Source organism: Symphalangus syndactylus, chromosome 9 (assembly GCF_028878055.3).
Source record: "Symphalangus syndactylus isolate Jambi chromosome 9, NHGRI_mSymSyn1-v2.1_pri, whole genome shotgun sequence".
NCBI lineage: Eukaryota > Metazoa > Chordata > Mammalia > Primates > Hylobatidae > Symphalangus > Symphalangus syndactylus.
The window spans coordinates 100,918,763-100,941,490 of NC_072431.2; the positions used below are offsets into that span (position 1 = coordinate 100,918,763).

The 22,728-nt window shown below is 41.9% G+C and overlaps 1 protein-coding gene across 9 annotated transcripts in view; it reads right to left on the reverse strand.

Moving 5' to 3' along the window:
* Positions 1 to 22,728, reverse strand: part of CHN2 (chimerin 2) — a 328,135-nt gene that overhangs the window by 28,063 nt on the left and 277,344 nt on the right. For 5 of the 9 annotated variants that reach the window (XM_055293563.2, XM_055293565.2, XM_055293564.2 and 2 more), the window contains one exon: positions 5,445 to 5,522. In XM_055293563.2, the coding sequence (XP_055149538.1) occupies positions 5,445 to 5,522 (78 nt within the window). Of the gene's footprint in view, positions 1 to 5,444; positions 5,895 to 22,728 lie in introns of those variants that run through there. The other 4 variants (XM_055293571.2, XM_055293570.2, XM_055293569.2 and 1 more) reach the window with 4 other exon arrangements.

The following is a 22,728-nucleotide window of genomic DNA, read 5'->3' on the forward strand; positions in this document are numbered from 1 at the left end:
ATCGGGAGTTTCCCTCTGGTAAGGGGAAGGCAGGCAAACAAACACATAAATGTGTACGATGTCAGCTGGTGATCAGCGCTAGGGAGAAAAGGGAAGCTGGTACAGGCTGGGCAGGAGGTGGAAGGGGGGTGGAAAGGGAGTGGGGAACACACAGTGAGGGGGGTTAGAACTTTCTGGGCCTCTGCTCTCCATCCACATTCCATATGGGGAAGAAGGAAGGGAGTCCCAGAAGTGCATGGGGGTGGGAGAGAAGTTGGTAGGAAAGAGTGATGCAGATCCCCATGCAGGCTGGAGAGGCTGGGAACAGGAGCAGCAGGCTGAGTGGGGGAAGGGCCTGCTCAGGAGACTCTGATGGCTCCAGGGCTCAGGAATCATCATCTTTCCACCATCTGGCCCACCCCAGCTGATGATTTAAATGTGATGGACTCCTTTCTGTCCCCGAGGTCTCTCCCCTGCACCTTATTCGCTCCTGGCACATTTCTGACTCCAAGTTTTCACTCCTGTTGTTTGCATAGCCCGGGTGCTCTTTCTTTCCCCTGTATAACCATCCTTGATCTATTTATCTACTTGGGCTTCAGCCAACTTTCCACCTACCCATGAGGATTCTTGGTTAAGGCTGAGAGACAACCACACTGCCTCTTACACAGGATCCCCAGCACCAGGGAGCCCCCTCCTCTTTGAGTGCTCACAGAAGCTTGTCTTTTACTCCTGTTTTTTTATACATCACCACAGGGTCAGCTTCAGGGCACATGTGACCTGTGCGGTTGCACAGAGCCCTGTCCTTAGCATGGTTTAATGTGCTGCTGTCACAGTTTTGAAAGTCTCGATAATTTTTTTTAACAAGAACCTCACATTTTCATTTTATACTAGGTCTCACACATTACCTGCCCAGTCCTGCATAATCAGGCACACATATTAGTGTGAACTAATAGCTACATCATAAATTTGATTATAAAGTATAACATATACTCTGAATATGAACCAGCTACAGCAAATAGACACTTTCAACTTACTACTAAAAATGGAAGCTCATCAGCTATTTTAAAGTTTTTTGGTGCCTCTTTTAATGAAGAAATGCTTGGTAAAGATAAGAGACAAAGGATAACTAAGTTTCACCACTTTCTATCAGAGCAGTGAAGCATTGATAAGAAAAATCCATGAAAACTTTTCTTTAAAGATGTTAAAATCAATAGCCATGGAAATTAGCAGTTGTGCCTGGACCAAGGGGTTGACACTTAGGAGCAATTAGATTACATCTAAAGACCTTTTTTCATGGACATAAAAATCTTTAATGAAACTGTAAACTTTAACATTACTGACAATGCATCCTTTAGGGTGAAGCTAGAGATCCTTCCTATTGAGGGTTCCTGAAAATGTCAATTACAGTTCCTATAACGGGTTGCATTGTATATCCTCGGAAAGGTGTGCTTCACTCCTAACCCTGGGTCACTGTGCGTATGACCTTATTTGGAAATAGGGTCTTTGAAGATATAATTAAGATGACATCATACTGGATTAGTATGGGCCCTAAATCCCATGGCTGGCAACCTTATAAGAAGATGACAGATATACAGAGACACACAGAGAAGGCTATATGAAGATGGAGGCAGAGATTGGAGTGGTGTGTCTACAAGACAAAGAATGCCAAGGACTGCCAGCAACCACCAGAAGCTAGGAGAGAGCTGCAGGGCAGTTTCTCTTTCAGAGCCTCCAGAAGGACCCAACCCTGCGCATACCTTGATTTCAGACTTCCCAGCCTTCAAAACCATGAGCAAATAAATTTGTGTTGTTTTAAGCCACCAAGTTTGTGGTCATTTGTTATGACAGCTTTAGTAGAAAGTATTTTTTAAAAGCTGGGAGAAAAATGTGTGAAATCTAAATCTAAATCATCTAAGTCATCCATTTACTTTTTAAACAAACGAGGGATATAAACCAGTATTGGCTACAGGATGGAATACATTCAAGGAAATAACCACCATCAGGCTTTATTTCATTTTCTCTTACATATAATTAATGAGAGAAGAAGAAAGAGATGGTAGAAAAGAGATGAAAGAAAGGCATGAAGAAGAGAGGGTAGAAAATAAAAACTGAAAAAGCTAGATACAAAAATACAAGTGAGAGGCACAAAAAGATAATAATAGATGCCAACACCAAATGAATACTTACTAGGTGCCAGAGACCATGATAAGTGACTCTCATGTATACTTTAAACCTCACAACACTCCCATTTTATAGATGAGGGAACTGAGGCAGAGAGAGCTGAGCTCTTTGGAAGAACATGGTGTGGCCAGGAGTACTACGCGGGCTAAAGCTACCTCAGCACTGCGCTAAGTGTGGGGAGGAAGCCGAGCAACCCCACTGCCGGGCCTCTGGGGTTGGCTGGCCTGAAGATTTTCAGAGCTCAGTCATAAGGTATTATTAGGGTGGACCATTCAAAAGAGAGCTGTTCCAGTTACAGCAGAGTGCCTCCTTAAATCAACTAGATAAACAGAGATGCAGTTATAAAATGAGCTAAATAACCGAGTGGTTTTTCTCTTGACAAACAGTTTTCATGTTAGAGAGGAGTCTGTTAATTTCACCATTCCTCCAACAAATACCTCTCAGTGCCTAGTAGGTACAAGTAACCCTAGGAAATCCAGGCTTTAAATGAGCAAAGATTGCATAAGCACACAGTGTTGAAAAGTATACAATTATTGCATGCGATGAGGCGCAACTGTCCTTTGGTTCCCAAAGCTTTTGTTCTCAGAGCTGAATTTTACTTTGCTTCAACAAGCTTTGTTTGAGAAGCAAAGGCAGTGACTGTGAGCTTTCTGAGAGAATAGAGCACAAGGTCCCAACTTAGGGAATGTTGGGGGTTTCTATTCATTCCTCTTGACAAAGTTCCTGGGCAGAGCAAAGGAAAGGGCTTTTTACCTGGGGTAATAGTTCTGACTGGGGCAAACAATCTTGTTATGGGGTAAGAAGACAAACTCTACTGGCAGATTTGAATGTCAGGTAGGAGGCCTCTAGAAAAAAGTGCAGACAGCAGCTAGCAAAGCCTATTAGCTGATGAGCATGAAAATGTGATTATTTGTTCTTTTTATTGACTGCTTACTATATATGCTATGCACATAGTAGCCTCAAATATTAACCCGAATTACAAATCAAGAAGGCTTCCAAATAAAGCCCATTAGAAGTTAATGTAAATAAAAAGCCAATGTAAAATTGAGGTCTGAAACACAAATTCCAAGCAGATGGCAGGGACCCAGGATAAGAATTTTCTTCCTTTAGTTCAGTTCAGTGGCTTGTCCCTAAAAACCTGCCACTGTATTTATAGCCTGAGCCTGCTTTTTGAATGTTCTTCCAAAAACCATATAAAGTTTCCACCTAGAGTTAGTTGCGGGTGAGGAATGGGGAGATTGAGGGTGGAAAGGGCAAGGAAGGACAAAGGGGATGCCTCATCCGGCCGGCCCCTGCCACTCATTCTTAAGGACAGTGGCACCAACAGTACCATTGAATGCCACAATCAACTGTCACGGCTACTTGGGGTCTGCTAAGGTTCAAAGATGTCTGTTTAAAACACGGAAGAGAAATGCTCCTGTCTGGCTTGTGTACTCCTCTTGAACAGCTTCTCTATTTTGTGCCTTTTCTTCTTTCAAGAGCTGTAACAGTGAATAGCTTTTGAGTTTTTAAGCAAATATTAAAAGAGCTGCTGGTGTTTTCCAGTGATAAGTAATATATTGTGTTAGCAACAGTACTACTTAAAAAATAAGATTTAACTATCTTTTAGTTTTAAAATGTCTTAAGATTAATTTTCCATTCAGGGATCTAACATTAAAAGGACTGAAATTAGTTTTGAAAATATCAACTATGTATATTTGTGTGTTTTTAACACAAGCTCAGACACAGAATATACATGGACAAGCTACTCCATGCAAACATATTATAGTACGGCATAATTCCAATTTCTTAAAGCCAAATGAATTGGAATTTTCAAGAGGAAGAAAAAGAATTTACAAGTCCATGAAGATCCATCCTCTCATCACTAGTAGTGTATCCACGGGATGCAAAAAAATCAAGGAATTCTACTAAAAATCAGAAAAACACTTTCTTAAGGCCAAAAAAAATTAATGAGGATAAAAATGGAAAACAGAGTAAAAAAAAGGGAGGCATTTAATGCTCCAAATTAGACCTGTCAATATTCAGTGATGGGAGAAATATGAAAAGCCTTGGCATAGAAGAGGACCTATGCAATGCGATTCTTCACCCTAATGCTAAGTGTGTAGGGCTGTATAATTCCATTCCTCAGTTCAATTATAGCATGCAAATGCCTGAGCTGCTGGCTTTCTAAAAACAGACGCAGGGAAACAGACCAAACTAACACCAATGTATATTTAATAGATGAATATTTGTCCTTAGAAAGGATCGGAAAGCAACAGAATAAAATCAGTTTCCCTCGTCACCTCTGACAAAAGGGTTATCTAATTCCAAGAGTCACTTGGGTTACTGACCCCAAAGGAAACAAGAATTTTTTTTAAAAGAAGACAATTCACACTTTGCTTCTCCTGCCTATTGTTTTCTTCCTGGATCCTCCATTTCCATTCTCCCCAACTTTCAAACTGCCAGCTCACTTTTTGGGGTAAAGCCTCTAACTCTAACCTGTCTCTCCTCCCCTCAACTGCAATTCAAGCTAGACAATTTGGCATCGGCATCCCTTTCCAGCCCTTCTTGGAAAACACTTGGGCAAAGGAAACAGGCCATAATTTTCTGATGGCAGGCCCCTTCTACAAGTACCAGTCTGAAACGAAGATAGCAGTCTTTCCAGTTTATAAATTCACATGGGAAATTCCACTTAACCCCTCACCAGGTTTCCAGATCTTTTTGTTTGGTCTGGTGAGCAGGATAAAGGCTGTGACCAAGGGTGCCCCCCTGCTAGCCGTACCCGGAGCACAAACAAAAGCTTCTGGATGGCATCTCCTGTCATTATTTGATTTCACAGCTGTCTACGCATAAAGGAAAGGAGTTAGCATCACTGAAAACAAAAGACAAAACACCAAACGAGAAACAGGCAACTGTTTTCCCTTGCTCGGAGACAGCAATATTCTTTACTGAGTGGAAAAGTACTGCTCAGCTCTCAGCAGAACATCTCTGACTGAGAGAGACTGGGCATGCTCTGTGTTTATTTCACTGGACATGGGAACGTGAAGTGGCAATGGGCCCAATTCTCCAAAACTAAGTCAACATCCAGATAAGGTGTTTCCAGGCATAAGCATTGAGCAGACTGCTTTCTGAGGTCTCCAGTTTGAATTGATAGAAAGCATGGGTGTTAAGCTTATAGCTAAATGTGGAAAGCAAAGGAATTAATTGTCTCTTGACTTTACAGTCAGAAACCAGATGGAAACTATACGCTGTACCTTTCCACCTGCCCTTTTGTAACAGAAAAAGGAATGCAGAGGCTTGCTTACCTTAAAGTTGTGTGTCTTCTCATAGTTGAAGTGGTTGTCGTTGTGTGTGAGGGCTGCCCTTCGAACCAGGGAGGAGATCTGTGAACAGGCAAAGAGTTTGAGAGGGGGCCAAAGAAAGCCGCCTTTGACACCCACCTTCACCCCCAAGGCTACGGCCAGCAGTTCTTGGCGTTTCCTGCCCTGCTTAGACTTCCGAACCACAGCACACTTTTTCTCATTTTCCAGCCACAGTTCTTCAGAGAACATAGTGCCTGGATCCCAGATCTTTCTAGTTTGCTCTGCAGAGCCCAGGAAGCCCCGTGCTGTCAGGATTTTCGAACCGCAGCTAACGTTAGGCGGCAGATTTGAGGCAGCTGGGTCCTGTCTGCAGCAGCCTCCGGCATGTGACCTGAAAGGCCCAGTTTGAGTGATGGAGGGGGCCCGGCTTCTGAATAAGGATGGGCCTGTTTTGTGCTATTTCTTAAGGCCGACGTGTGCCTGGAACAATAGCAAACATTCATGTGCACAGCAACCCCCAGAAGCGGTATCCAGTCAGCCACTGAGGATTCAGGGAGGCAGGGGCCGGCAGCTTGCTTTCTCCTGCCGCAGCACATTGCAAAGGAGAGGTCTCTCCTACTTATTAGCACATTTCACACTCAATCACACCAGCACACACACCCGCCAGCCAGCTCTGATGTTCAGAGTCTGAGGCTGCATCCAATTAATCCGGGGCTCTGAACCCCATCCTGGGCTGAACTCCAACAGATTAAACCTTTAAACCCTGATGACTGTTTAATCTTATAGGGGTAAAGCCTATGTCTCTTTATTAAAAATCTGCCTTAGCACTTGAAAGCTTAATTTTTATTCTTATGCATGCATTACATTGGAACAGTCTGAGCACCAAATGGGGTATCAGAGGAGAGCAAAGCTTTTCCACTGTGAGTTCTGCAAAGTTGCAGAATAAGAGGCAGGATGTCTTGCCTCAGGACACTCCTGGGGCTCTCCTGTCCTTCCTGCACGAACAAACTCTGCTCAAACCCACACAGACAAGACAATATTCCTTACCTAAAATCAAAACATCATAGTTGCTTTTCTTTTAAATAAAACATCTTCAATGTTCATTCTATTAGTGCCCAAGCCTATACAAATGGCCTCCCTGCTCTTAAAAGCATCATCTGTTTGATGGTCTCCCATGATCCTAATTCTTTGATCCTAGGTCTCCCCATGAAAAGAAGTAGGGAAATCCTGATGTCTTGGGAGTACTCCTGACTCATTGGTGAAGATTAATGCAGCTAATGCCAGACAGTAAAATTAATGCTTTAGGAACTAGAAAACAAGATCTAGATAACTGGGCCTTTATGTAGATGGGCAGTCCTGTCCTACTCAAACAAGGGCCCCATGCTGCAGCCCCTCCAAGCAGCCTTGTGAAGAGTAACCAAAGATCACTCCTTCCCAGGTGTAATTCTTTATTCCTGGTAAACACCATGATTTTAACTTGGTTCAAAAGTTCATCCTCCCATTTCATCCTCTCGTTACCTTCAATAATAACACCCAATTTTTACGTTAAGCTATTGAGCACAATAATTTACGCTGTGTCAGAGGACGTTAGAATGTGTCAAAGGCACTTCACTCATTTAATCCGCAGCATATGGGTGTGAGGAGCAAGATTTTTGTTCCCAATTCTTTTGGATGAAGAGATCAAGGCACTGAGAGGTAAAGCAATTTGCCCAAGGACATGCAGCCTAGTTTAAGTGGCAGAACAAGGGCTAGAACACAAAGCATCTGTGTCCAGCGCCCATGCTCCTCAACACCGTGTCCCGCTGCATCGGTACACCCATGTGCTGCCTCATCCTGCCATCAGTTGTGACAAATGCTTTATCTCAGATATTGGTTGAGTCTGGCCTCTCCCTACCTTTCTTTCCCCACATAACTCAGACCCTTGTTATCTCTCCAGTCCACCTTACACATCGCTCTGCAACAATCTTCCTAATCTACCCATGCTTCTCCATAGCTTAACTGTGTCCTGGCATTGCTGGTTTTTCATGAGCTGATCCTAATGTACCCAGCTCATCCTATTTCCCTACACTCCCCTCCACAAATCCTACAACATCTCTTCTGTGACATACTTAACTGCTCGCCTTGGTAGCTTGCTCTGTTCTTTAGAATATTCTAGCATCCTTTCAACATATCTACATTTTCACCAACATTTACATTCTAACTCTAATGCTACCCTTTCCAAAAGGACTTCCCCAGACTCCCCACTGAAGGCCAGCTGTGTCCTCTGAAATCCCATAGTGTTTTATCCACATTTTTTGATTGCACTTGTCACTTTCTGTCTTGTATTATAGTGACTATAACAGCTCTTATCCCTGCCACACTGAGAACTCACTGTGACATGCTCTATGCTTAATTCACTTTTGTTTCCCCCTACACAAGTGTCTAATAACAGTCCTTGCCACAGTAGACACTGAATAAATGTAAGTTGCTAGAAAGCACGTGTACATATAGGAAGCCAGGGCTGTGGAAGAAGGTGTGCAAAGATGACTCCATGGTGTGGGGTCTCCAGTCCCTCCTGTGACCACCCATCCACTGCCTCGGCTTCCAAAGACAAGGTTCCCTCCAGGGGTCTACCCTCTTAATGGGCTTCACCAGGCTCCTTGACCCTTCTTCCCACTGTCCGATTCTGAAGGACAACTGCTATGGCAAGGGTTAAGTGAAGGCTTGGCATACCTTTGCAGGGCTTCCCATCCTTAGTCTACAGGTAAAAAGATGGAGAGAAGCAAAAAGGGTCCTTTCCCAACCTTCACTGCTAGCAAAGCGAGAGAGACCTTTTGATGGTGAGCCATTTGTGTAAGGGCAAATTCTGTGATGTGGACTGGACTAATGACATGAATATACCATTTTTAGAATCTGATCAAATAACTATTTACATGGAAAGTGGGCAAAAGAATCTCTTCCTTTTGGTCTATGGGTGGTTGAATACAATGAGATTTAATATTTTTTCATGTCTGTGCTTGTATGTATAACAAGTAATTTTTATTTCCATTTGTGACAGTGATTTCTTTTTCAGCTATTGATTCAATAGAATTTACCCAAACACAAGACACATTCAGATAAGTGAAGGAACCACACACTATTCCCTTAGGATGCTTCTTTATAGGGGACTAGAAGTGTTGGCCTTTGAGTGAGCATTACTGTGAGCAGTGTGGGTGACCTCGGATCACCCTCTTATTAAGGGAAAACTGATTACAGTAATCTCTTGGCGAAAACTTCTCTCTGAAATACCCCATCACACAGAGCTCTTTTTTATCTCAGCTCCTCAAGGACAGCTCCTTGCCTTCTTTCATATGCTCCGTAATGTCTAATATAGTGTTCTCTATACACAGTGGACATTTAATACATTTGCTGACTGTCTTCTTCTAATGAAAATTTCTACCTGACCTATTTTAATATATACATTCATGAGATGAAGCACATTTCCCTACACGCTCTGTTTGAACCAGGGATTCTCACTAGAACGAATGGTCTTTTGGGCCAGATAATCTTTTGTTGTGGGAGGCTGTCCTGTACATTGCAAGATGTTCAGTGGCATTCTTTGCCTGTATTCACTAGATGCCAGTAGAGCCCCTCCCCCTAAGTATGTAATAAAAAATGTCTCCAGACATGGCCAAATATTCCCTGGGAAGCAACACTGTCTCCAGTTGAGAATACTGGGCTAAATTAATAACACAAATATTAATATTTATATCATACTTACTATGTGCCAGGTATTATACTCACCGCTTTGCATATATATAGGTATTTTAAAAAAAATTTTATTGGTGTTTTTTTTTTTTGAGACGGAGTCTCACTCTGTCATCCAGGCTGGAGTGCAATGGCACGATCTCAGCTCACTGCAACCTCTGCCTCCTGGGTTCACATGATTCTCTTGCCTCAGACTCCCAAGTACCCGGGACTACAGGCACGTGCCACTGTGCCTGGCTTATTTTTGTATTTTTAGTAGAGATGGGGTTTCACCATGTTGGCCAGGGTGGTTTCAAACTCCTGACCTAAGGTGATCCACCCACCTTGTTCTCCCAAAGTGCTAGGATTACAAGTGTGAGGCACGGCACCCGGCCCACTTTGCATATTTTGACTCATTTAAGATTCAAAACCCTACGAGGTAGGTACTGCTATAATTACCCTTATTTTACAGATGAGGAAATGGAAGCTGAGAGTTTAAGTGACTTGCCCATGGCCACATAGCTGGTAAGTGGTAGAATATAGGCACAACTAACTGAGCCTATCTTTCCCCAAAGCCCCGAAGAACAAGTGTCTTTCCTTCTACTACACTTAACATAAAATTTACCATTTTAACCATTTAAAAATGTAAAATCCAATGGCATTTAATGCATTTACAATGTTCTGCAACGATCACCACTACCTAGTTCCAGAACATTTCATCACCCCAAAATGAAACCCTGTACCCATCAGTACCACTCCTCATTCTCTTCTCCTCCCAGCCTCTGGCAAACACCAATCTGCTTTCTGTCTCTATGAATTTGCCTATTCTGGATATTTTGTATAAAGGGAATCATACAATATATGGGTTTTGATATCTGGCTCCTTTTTTCTTTAGATATTTCACTTAGCATGTTTCAAGGTGCATTTATGCTGTGGCATGTATCAGTACTTCATTCCTTTTTGTTGCTGAATAACAATCTGTTGTATGGATATAGCACACTTCATTTCCATTCATCAGTTGATGGACATTTAGACTGTTTTCCCTTTTGGCTAATTGTGAACCACACTACTAAGAATATCCTCATACAAGTTTAGTTTGAACCTTTGTTTTCAATTATTTTGGGTATACACTAAATCTATGCTTTTAAATATTGTTTAAACAGTCTCTCATCCCCATAATACTTACATTAAAAAATATGCAGTGGTTGAATGCTTGAATTACTCTCTTCCCCATTATAGTCTGTCAACGACTAGCAGGTCTGGTGTTCCCTGAACTCGTTTTTAAATAGGAGACTTTAGTTCTCCCTGAGCCCACTGTGAAAGCAGGTACTACTTAAGATACTTCTGGAAGTAGGTGGGGCTATAAATAAATGGTGACATAAGCTCACCACTTCCTTTTTTCTTCTTTTTTTGATGAATAAAGGTTGGGATTCTATTTTCTAAGCCCTCTCACTATTCTTCTTTCTCTCTACAATTAGGATCCTGGATCCAAGAAGGAATCAAGTAACGAGAAGGCAATGAGAGGTTGTCAGATAAAGACAAGGAGGAAAGGGTGGGTCAATGGGCAGGAAGACCTGGGAAAATGGAGCTCTTTGGGGTGTCTGTGGACATATAAAGTGCCCAGGAAAGGAATGGTAGGAGAAAGATGAATACCCCTCTCACTACACTGGCTTTAATAACCTAGCATCATAAGCCCAGAAGGGACCCTAGAGGTTCATCTAAGCAACGGCTCCTCCTCCACCTGGCTTCAGGCAGGACCACTTCTCAGATTCTAGGGACCACAACATTGTGCTTTATCAGTACCAATTTCTAGAGAAGGTGATTTGCCACCAATCCACAACCTTTCCACAAACTTCAAGTAAATTCCAGTGCTACATTTTAAGGGGGGCTCATTGAAAATGTTATCATTAGTCCCTGGATGTCTCCCTGTATTCCAACCACAGTGTCTGTGCTGCCGAGAGCTCTACAGTTCTGTTTATTGAGTCTGAATCTTCCTTAGGTATTGACTGCCTGAGCTATACTCCTATTCCGAACACTGTCCTGCTGTTGCAGCCTTCTCTGCTTCATGGCAGTGCATGAAATGAAAATCAATATTATGAATGATGATGAGGGTGTGGTGAGGAGAGTTCTTTAATATCCCACTGGTGTTTGTGTGAACTGGCCTGTGTCTGGAAAAAAAAAGATTGGAGATGGCTCAAAAGCCTGGAAAAGTTCATGTGCATTGATCCAATTATTCTGTTTCTAGGATTCTCTTGAAAAGGTCTTCAGACTAAGATCTAGATAGATAGATATAGATATACAGATATTCATCAAAACAATATCAAGAAGTAGGAAAAAGCCTAAACAGTCAATATAGGGGAAAAGTTAAATAAATTATGGCATAAAATGTAATAGCGTATTATGTAGACATTAACAAAGACAATTAAAAGAACATTTGATGATGAGAAGATTTGCCTCTGGTATAATGTTAGGTGAGAAGTAGGATCCTGAGCCATGTATAGTATAATTCCCAGATTTGTAAGTAGGTATACACGGAAAATATCAGAAGAAAACACACCAAAATATATTCAGAATATATTCGATCAAACTGCTGAAGATAAGCAACAGTTACCTCTGGGTGGAAAAATTTTAATTGACATTTATTTTCTTCTATATTCTTTTCTATATTTTTTTGAGTTTCCTACGATGACTATGTTCTTATTCCATTATATAAAAATGATTTTTGAAGCATATTATGAAACTCTTATTAGATTTAGTGTGCACAGATGATAAATTCTTAACCACTGAGCTTGTCTAATCCCTCCTCCGCTTTTTACAGGGGAAGGGACCAAGGGCCACAGAGGTTCCACAATTGCCTCTTATCACAGAGCTATTTTACAACTAAATCTGGAAGCAGATCCAGACTCCAGCTTGTCCTGCCTCACACCTGCAGGCATCAGAAACCCCAGAGGGCTTGTTAAAACATACTGAGCCCCAGAGTTTCTGGTTCAGTCAGTATGAGATCAGGCCAGAGAATCTGCATTTCTGATCGGTACACAGGTGATGGTGATGTTGCTGGTGTCGGGACCACACTTTGAGGACCCCCATTTTATCTTTCCACTGAACCTGTGGGTCGCAGCCTTGCCTGATAATTAGAACACACACACACACACGCACACACACACAAACACCCCATGCTCAAGCTCTACCTCTACCCAATTAAATCCAAATTTCTGGAGATGGGGGCTGGGCTGTAAAAATCTTCCAGGGGATTGTAATGTGCTCTTAAAATTGAGAGTGACCACACTAATCTCAAGTGCTTCAGTTCAAGGGGATTGCTAGAAAAGATGAAAGTATGAACATAGTGCTATTGACTAAATCCCCTCCAAAGGAATTAATATTGTTTCAAATACAAAATGTGATCATGTTTCTGCTCATGCTCACCCCACACCCACCTCCCATCATGCCACTTAAAACCTCCAGAGACGATTTAAGGCAAAGGCAAAAATCCATACCATGCCCTGCAGGGGCTTGCGGGGTCTGGCCCCTGCCACCTTTCCAGCCTCGCTTGCCACCACTTTCTTCCTGTTACCCTGAGAATGTATACACACACCGATTAGTATGATTTTAAAATTATGACCTAGGGCCCTCACTAGCCTGCTAGCCTTATGAAACAGGCCCAGAATCAGGTCTCCTGAGGTTCTTTCCATGGAAATCCCTGGCACCACATGTGTGGCAGATTGGGGGTGTTGGCTGCCCACAGCCCAATGACACAAAGACTCATTCCTCCTCTCTGTTCCTAGAGGAATTTTACAAACATCTAAAGCTGAAAAATTATTTTTAACCTACCTATAAAAGAAGAGTTCTATTAACTCTTCTCTGGTGACTAGCATGATGCCAACATTGGCTTGGCACTCAGGAAAGTTTTGTTGCAGGAAAAATAAACATGCCCATTTTTCAGCAGCTGTCTGTCTTCCTTTTCTTCCATCAGAAATGATTTTGACTTTTATGAAGAGTTAGCATGCTCTTTTTTTTCCCTTGGCCCAGTGGCTCATTCCCTGAACATATGTCTGGGGTACCGGTGTTGGGGGATGACCCTGGGTGTCCCGTTATTTCCCCAAAGCCACAAAATGTTAAATCCTGCCCAGATCCAGGAATACGCAGCAAAATGCTGCAGCCATTCGTACAGCCCTGGATGGTGTGGGAAATCTATACTTTGTTTTCACGCTCTGTGGGTCACACTAAAATACTTGTAATGTTGGCTGGTGGTATACTAAATGTATGCCTACTACCTATTTCTGTGTCTAATGTGTGTGTGTGTGTGTGTGTGTGTGTGTGTGTGTGTGTGTGTGTGTGTATTTTGTTTTGAAAAGCTTCTATGGGGATTTTGAGGGGACTGGTGGATAAGGAGGTGCGGTGATGTCCACTCTGGTTTTTTCCTATGGCATTGTGGATCTGGTTCTCTATTCCTACTGGGAGGAGAAAAAAACTAGAAATGCTAAGTGAAATAAGCTCCAATTGCCAAATGATAATCAAAGGGGTGGTTTTCTTTTATCAACCCAGCCTGCTTGATCCTATGTACTTTGAACCCTCTCACGTACTGCCAAATGAATCATCCTTGCCTTTCCTAAGAATTGCCCAGTTTGTTAATATTCTTTGTTTGTGGTTTTCAGTCCTGAAAGAGGAAGAAGACAACAAAGACATATAACTAAATGCAAACACGTTGCCATGGCGCCAAAGAAATGAGAAAGACCAGGATGGGACCTGCCGTCTTTCCTGCAATTGGGCTAGTTCAAGCTGTATAGTTCTGGTTTTATTTGAGGCCATTTAAGCATCAGGTGTCAACGATTAACCTGGCTCAGTCCTAAAACTGCTGCTGACCTACAAACCTGCTGCATTCTGATCTGAGACAAGGTTCCTTGTCTCTGATGGCACACCATGCCCAGCTGCCACGCCGATTATTCTCCAGGGACAGATGGCTACTCTCGATGTGAGAGACACACAAAAGTGCTGAAGGAAGTCTCACTGCCCCTCCTAGAATGCAATTCACTTCATTCAAAGCAGTCACCGTTCACCCAAACTGAAAGGCCTGTATGTGCGCTGAAACGGAACAAAGTACCTTGTTTAGCAGCAAATAAATAACCTGATGCTTCTTGGGTTGGTTGATCATGCAATGCTACAGTTGCTGTCCTTCCCACATGATACCACCAGCTGTTCTGCTGAGACTGATGTCAAAAACTGGCTAATTTCTGATGTTTCTCACAGACTTTTTAGATGTAGAAATAAAAGATACTCCACTACACAGAGGAAGACTTTGTGTTGCATTAAGGATCTTGTGCATTTCAACACATCAGTTATTATTTGATTTTTTGTTTTGTTTTGTGTGCAGTTTTTGAGAGAGTCAATATTAACAACAACATGTTTTAACATCAGAATGTAGTAATCCATTTCCTTAAATACGAACTTTAAAAGTCTTAGTCCAATTTCTCAAATGCTAATCTTCAGAAAGTATGGTAGGGTTATTCTTGAGAGAATGGAACATTTGTTAAATCAAACTCCTTAAAACTTTTGTAAAACTAAGATCCAAGTAAATAGTGCAAAACCTAAGGAAGAGGCAGCTATTACGAACTTCCCAGCTACTATCTTCCTTCTTGCCCTAAATGACTTTCTTCTCATATTCCATATTCATTTGCTTTTCTCTGTATTTTCCTTGCTGATATATGACACAACTCCCCACTTCTGGCCAAAGAAGTAAGTGCCCCAAATGACTGACATGTGGGTTTTCCTACAAAAGTCAAGACACTCAATTTCTAGCTTATGGCATCAAACTGCAATATGGATGTTTGGTGTCTTTCTCAAACTCCGCTTACTCAGGGGAGCCTGGGAAATCCCTGCAGAAGGCCAGACATTTGCCAAATTGCATTTTCTTGTCCACTACTTTCTTGTCCAAATTATGGCAATTTCAAAGCAGCACTACAGAGTGTACCAAACATAGCCTCCAGCTACTCCTTTACCAGGTTCTGTGGTCAGCAGTTGGAGTAAGGTGCACCTTTATCTACAGAAAAAAAAACAAAATCAAATTAACCAGTTGTTTTCTCCATGTGAACTGTCCCATGTTAAAAACAACCAAGATACCTATGAAACAGGTTTTCAAAATTTCACAAATAAAAATATCTCCAGTCCCTACTGTGCTTTTTACAGTGAACAATCACCCAAACAAAATAGTCCTTGGCGCCACTCACAGCTGTGCAGCTGATACTGCTCAATATAGTTCTTGGGGATATTTAAGAATGCAGTAGTCCTGAAACATGGATTCTGACACATTCCAAAGATAATCTAAGTTTATTTCTGGTCTCTTGTGTGAGTGGTGGCTGGGATTTCCAAAATCTACAATTGGTCCTTGTATTTGTGTTTGGGAAGACTAGCTCTACCAAGCGTATGGCCGTGTCATCCCTTCCCAAATGGAATGTCAGAGTGTGTGTGATGATGCAGACACCTCTCAAGCCACTCCCTGCTCTAGAAGAGAGATTGTCTTGCTAATGAACAAGTGTAAATATTCCAGGGGAAGACAGATCAGTCTGAAATGACCACATGCAATTTGGCTTATGCTCTGATTTATTGCAATACAATTATTCTTGGATATGTTGCAAACATAGCTTCTTCCTTCCTTCCCTCCCTCCCACCCTCCCTCCCTTCTTTCCTTGCTTCCTTCCTTCCTCTCTTCCTTCCTTATTTCAGCAAATAATTATTGAGCATCTATTATTTATCAGGCACTGTATTAGGCCAGTGAGATAGAACAGGGAAAAACTACTCTTACAGAGTAGACAACAAATAAAACTAAGAAGTACATTATATATTCTTTTAAAAAGTGTTGGGAACCATGAAGAAAAACAAAGCAAGAACACAGGATAGGAAGTGATAGAGAGGGAGGTTACAATTTAAATCAGGGTGGTCAGAAAAGGTCTCATGAGAAGGTGACATTTGGAAATTTGGGCAAATATGGGCCGGAAGTGATAGGTGAGCCATGCTGACATCTGGAGGAAGAACATTCCAGGCAGAGGGTACAGCACATGCAAGGCCATGAGATAGGAGCAAGCATGGTAGGCTCAAGAAATAGCAAAGATCAGGAGCAGCTAGAGTGGTAGGTGCTAGAAGGTGAGGTAAGGGACCTAGGGCCTTCTGGGAAGGAATGGGACTCCCACTTTCACTCTGAGTGACGTGAGCAGCCACTGCAGAGTATTGAACAGAGCTGTGGTATCATCTGAATGACTTTACAAAAGCATTGCTCTGCCTGCTGTGTTGATGACTGTAGGGGGGCTAAAGTACCTGCAGGAACATCAGCTAAAGGCTATGGCAGAAATTTAGCTAAAGGATAGACAGTGGCTTGGATGAGGGTGGGAGCAGTGGAGGTGATAAGGAATGGCCAGAATCTGGATATTGTTTCAAGGTAAAGTCTACAGGATTAGCTGACAGTTTGGATGTGAAGTGCACATGAAAGAAAGAATTCCAGGTAATGGTGCAGTTTTGGGCACGGGCAACTAGACAGATAAAGTTTCCATTAAATGAGACGAAGAAGACTCCAGGAGGAGCAAGAGTGAAAGAGAAGGCCAGCTGCTCCATTTTGGGTATAGGAACATTGAGACAGTTGGACTTACAAGCCTGAGGTTCCTGGAGAGACAGATGCCAGAAATCTTCTTATGGGTAGATGGATTTTAGAGGAAGAGAGCTGCAGATAGAGAAGAGCAGAGACCCCAGGACTAGGTTCTGCGACACTCCAACCATTAAGGGGTCAGAAAATTGAGAAAGAACTAGTCACAAAGAAAGATAAGGAAAGCTAATGCTCACAGGACAGGTATGATGGGGAGTGAGAAAGGACCCCAGGGGTTAGCAATGTGAAAGTAAGTGATTACATTGACAGGAGCAGTTTCCAGCAGCAGTCGGGGGAATCTGATTGCATGTGTTTTAAGAATGGGAGAAGAGCACTTGGATCAGAGACTACTGTACAGCCAGTGCTGGGAGTACCGGGGAGCCAAGCACCGCAGTAAAAAGAGTAGGAACAGGTGGGATCCAGAGAGTTGGCTTGTTTCTCCTTTTAAGAAAGAAAGAAAGCTACTGAGATTTCCCTTGTCCATCATAAAACCACACCCCACATAATAAAGAGTCTGACTCCATTTTTATTGTTTGACTGCTTACTGATTGCAAGTCAAGAACAAGGCCAGTGCATTCCCTCCCTTGGTGTTGGTGGAAGTTCAAACCACGCAACCCCGGCTGGCATGAGAATGCTGACCCAGCTCCGCCTCCTAACCACCACAGAACACTGAGCCAGTTTTCCCTCCCAGCTCTCTCAAGCCATTTTATGGACCTGCCTGGGGGTCAGTCCTGCTTCCCCCAGAAAGTCTCCTCATGTGAACAATAAAACTTTGTACATCCTTTTGGTGGGAGTATGGCATCATCAATCTCAACACCAAACAAAATTTTGGGTAGCCGGGGGGGTCCGTTTGGTTTCTGTAAAGATGCCATGGTGGCCCATTGGAGATGAAAATCCCCTGAGATACGACCTATAATGACCTATACCTCCTCCTACTCCCCGACATGTTATCAATTCTCAGAACCCAGGACCCATGCTGCAAAGACATGACATTCTTTTGTGAAGAAGCAGCACACATGGTCCCTACCACTTAAAACATAGTGGTAGTTTCTAAATCTTATTAGAATCGTATCAGCAACAAAATAGAAAAAAAGAAAAAACCTAACAATTATTGAGCTCACGTTGTGCCAGGCAGGTTAATCATTTTCTCATTTATCTGCACAACAGTCCTATGCCACCGATATTATTACCCTCATTTCAGATATGAGGAAGCTGAGCTTAAGAGACTTCTCACTATGTAAGCTTGCACAGCTAATAACTAGGAATTAAACCCAGAGCAAGCTACTTCCAGAGTTCATTATCTTAAACTTCATGTGATTCTGCCTCCACTTACCTGTCCCCCACTAGGGTGTAATATCCTAAGAACCCTGGACTTCATTTTCTAATCTCTTTGATACCAGTAAACATAAAAAGCACTTAGCAAAGGTTTATGGATAAATGCGTGTGTTTGCAAACCTCCTGCTGATTTGCCCAGGTTCTCACAGCCAGTTAGTTGTAGAGTCAGGACAAAAAGTCAAGTCCTTGAACTAAAGGACCAAGCTCTTTCGCCTATGCAACAACAGATCTGATCCATATCCATGCTCTCCCACCCTGCACAAGTTAAACAACATGCCCTACCCCACCTGCTACACACAAACATGCATATCAAACACAGGCAGGAAATTGCCAGACAGTGTACTTTGTAAAAATCATCTTAGGAAGTAATTTGGCCATGTGTATAAAGAGTTTCGAAATATTAATATCCTTTAAGATTCAGTAACTCAATTTCTAAGAATCTATCCTAAGGAGATGGTTTATAGCAACATGATTTCTAATGTGAAAAATGGAATATATTGTGCATGCTCTAACATTAGGAAATAGCTACGTACATATGACACTCATGCAACAATAAAAATCATGCTTGTGAAGTGTACAATAACATGGCCGTAATATGCTTCATAAAAAATGTAGAATACAAAATGATAACTATACGATGCTTACAGGCATATTTAAAAAATCCCAGTGCATAGAAAATCATTGTAAGGAAACAGACCAGTGTCTACCTTTTTTTATCTTTTAAAACTTCTTTAATTATATTACATTTATAAATGGTATGAGAAAAAAAGAAAAACTTTGCCACAGAAAAACCAAATATTTTTTCCCAGTTTTGTTTTGTATTTGAACTAGGAGAAAATGTTTCCCTTAGGGAAAAAGTTAGGCAAGTTTCAAACAAAACTAGAAACTGAATAGACCTAAAGTATCAGAGTCTTTTGTGATCTAGATCTCACAGCTGGGATACATTTGCAGAAACTCTCAGATGTGCAAAACAAGTGGTTAAGTAACTTTTATTGGAAATGAAAATTCTTAATCTAGCAGGTATTAAGGAAGGATTCACTTTCTGTGGGACTTAAACTATGCCATTTTAGGGCCTCTATTGATAGAAATGGAAATCATTCCAAAATGCAAGAGAGATCACTATGACATGTAAAAACATGATTTAGGTTAAATCTCTGAAGAAATTTTCATCTTTAGCCAAGAGAACTAAAAGTTTTAAAATAAAAATACTGTATCATGCTGCTCTAATCATATATATTATTATTTGAAAGGCCAGGGGATAAAAGAATAATGAATATTATCATGTTCATATAACAGATTTTGCTCCAAATAAATTTATCTAGACCCAGAAAATTACATCTCAATATGTAGAGTATAGCTATGATAATTTTAGCTTTAGTAATCAATCTTTCCTTCCTTCCTTTCTTCCTTCCTTCCTTCCTTCCTCTCTTCCTCTCTCTCTTTCTCTCTTTATTTTGACAATTTCACTCTGTCTCCCAGGCTGGAGTGCAGTGGCGCAAACTTGGCTCACTGCAACCTCTGCCTCCCTTCAAGCGATTCTTGTGCCTCAGTCTCCTGAGTGGCTGGGATTACAGGTGCACCCCCAACACCTTGCTAATTTTCGTATTTTTAATAGAGATGGGGTTTCACCATGTTGGCCAGGCTGATCTCGAACTCTTGACCTCAAGTGACCTGCCCACCTTAGCCTCCCAAAGGGCTGGGATCACAGGTGTGAGCCACTGCACTCGGCCTGTAATATTTCAATAATGAGTTGGAATGGAGGAGCTTCCATTTTACATAACCCAAAAGTTTTCTAGTTTAATTTTTGTTTACTTCAGTCTTATAATAACATGGCTCCATTTAAACTTTTTTATCAATAATGGAAGGTTTCCAGCCATCTCCTGAAGAGTTGTGTAAGAAGTCAGCACTCTAATTGGCCACGTGCAATTCGAGTTGCAAATGCAGTGTGCTTATCAAACCTGTGGTCATAGAAATGGCAATTAACTCTAAAAATGGTGACAAGTTTTTATTTGCTAAGAATTTCTTGTTAGGAAGACTCTGGAGCTAAGCTGTCCAGGTTAACATTCCTGCTTCCACCCTTCCTAACTGGGTGACCTTGTGCCAAGTTATTTAACCTCTTTGTGCCTCATTTCCTTAATGTGAGATGTATATTGTAATAGCAGGTTCCTCAGAGGATGAAAAGTGCAACTTAAGTTGTAAGTTGGATATTGCTCAGATCTACAGCTGGCACCATTTTATATAGGTGTGTGCATGTGTAATTTAATGAATAAACTTTCAGGATTATGCAGATGATGTTTTCAAAGTAAAGCATAATCTTAAGAAGGTGTTGACATTTGAGTTTAGCTAAGACTACATTTCCTTCATTTAATACAGTAAGAAATCCCTTTCTGACCTGCCACAATTCCTAAACATAAAATCATTTTAATTTGATCAGAATCACCAGAAAGCTAAGAAGAAGCTGGAAGGATTTTAATCACAAATGGCAGTTCTTCAGAGGCACTTGGCAGAATAAACATGAAGTTGCATGAAAGATGTGTAAATGCAGGCTGTGTCCTGAAATATTCTGATGATATCAGAAGGAAAAAAGGCAAGAAGGGGATGTGTTTTAGGATGTGAATTTATAAAAACAAACAGAATGAAGGATTAGGTTGTAGCTTAGATTGGTTCTGGGGATGAAAACACGGCTGGCGGCTTTGATCCTGGGCTCCATCTGGCATTGCACTCAGGAAAGAGCCTCCCATACTCCTGGAGAATGTGGGAAACAACAGCAGGGCAGCCTGTGAATATCTCCATGCGCTCAAAACCTTCACATTCAGCTTCCTCACCTTGCACATGTAACTGGGTGCTGGAAGCAGATGGAGCTCCCTGTTCCTGTGATGCAGCAGGCTTCTTTGAGAGTTATGAAGCAGAGGACACATTTCTAAGCACAAACCATCCAGCTACATTCAGGAGTCACCTGGCCAGCCTGCATGTATCATGAGTAGCCATTTTCAAAGCCAGTCACACCAAATCCAACCTTGATGCTTTAGACTACACCTAGTTCCAATGTTTCTTAGACTACTCATAGGACATTAAGCATATTTTATGCAGATCCACTTTTTTTTTTAATAAGCTCCAGGATACATGTGCAGAATGTGCAGGTTTGTGACGTAGGTAAACATGTGCCATGGTGGTCTGCTGCACCTATCAACCTGTATGCAGACCCACTTCTATATCATCCAGTCAGGTTTCAAATTCATGTTCCTTAAAATATTAGTTGCTCTGTGATTAAATACATTTCAAAAAGTCAACATATATCACTTTCTTGGAGGATTACAGGCATATCACTGTTTTAGAACAACCAGCATTTTCCAAACTATTTGCAAGGACAATGAATACCTATTAGTACTAATGTCTGGGAAACTAATACTTGATACCTCAGGATTGTTGTGTTGATTGAAACAGGCAATAAACATAGTTTCTAGTGCCCAAAACAAAATAAGGGCTCAATAAAGGTTAGCTATAATTATGATTAATAGTAACTATGCTTTAAATAAGCTTAGCTAGCCATCCTGCTGTACCCTGAACAATGCACACATAAGAAGACTGGTGTTGGTCCTGTCAACAAGTCCTGGGTGACATTGTGGGGAGTGGAAAAGGTTGTTATGTATGCTTTTTCTTCTATGAGGTGAGTCATTCAGGGTCAGTGGAGGGGGCAATGCCAGTCAAAGTAAGCACAGGATTACTGGCCACACCCGATGGCATAAGGTACAATTCAGCCATGTCAGTTCCAGGCAGGCAGGCAGGGCAGGAGGCACCACTGCTGGGCACTCAGTTCCACGTCTATACACCAGCAGAGCTTGGACACATCTCTGGTTCTCGTGGGCCCCTCAGAGCTGCTATGATGTCTTGCTAGTCAGCGCCCAGGGTGTCATCTGAATCCCAGCATTCCACATTGTGACCTGCTTAACTCCCTGGTGCCAGCGAGTCTAAAGTCCCAAGATTTCCAGGCCCTCACCCAAAGTCTTAATATCCACCCACCTTATTTTCTAAAGCCATCTGATGGATAAGAAACCATCTCTTTAAACAGTCCTTTACCCCCAAATGACATCTTAAACAATCTGAGTCCACAGGAAACTGCCCTTTTACCCATTGCCCTGAGCACTTCCAGAAAACTGTTGCGCTCTGGGAAAAGCACAAAAGCCAAGACCCTAAGGAGAAACAGTGTCTGTGGGGTGGGTGGAAGCATGGGGGTTATCACTGCTTCGGGCATACTTGTGTGGTTGCAGGTGGTTACTCTGTGGTCAACTGCTTTGCCCTGGTTTCCTTACATGGGCTTTTCCTGCTCCACTAGGAAAGTTCACTGCCACTGGTCTAGCTGGTAGCCAAGGGTTCCTCTCAAAATTGGCATAATCCAAGAGAAGCATTAAATTCAGAAAAAGAAGGGAGCATTTTCTTGCCACAATGTTGCCAGCACATTCTAGGTGTATTGGGAGGCTGGGGACCTGTTCCTTCCCTCACAAAAAGAAATGATAGATATTAATGAAAATGATGATCAAAGGGCAATGAAATAAGGTGAGATTTCCTTGTGTTGGAATTCTAGGGTTCAGTTTCTAAAAAACTGGGGATGTGGGGTTTTCT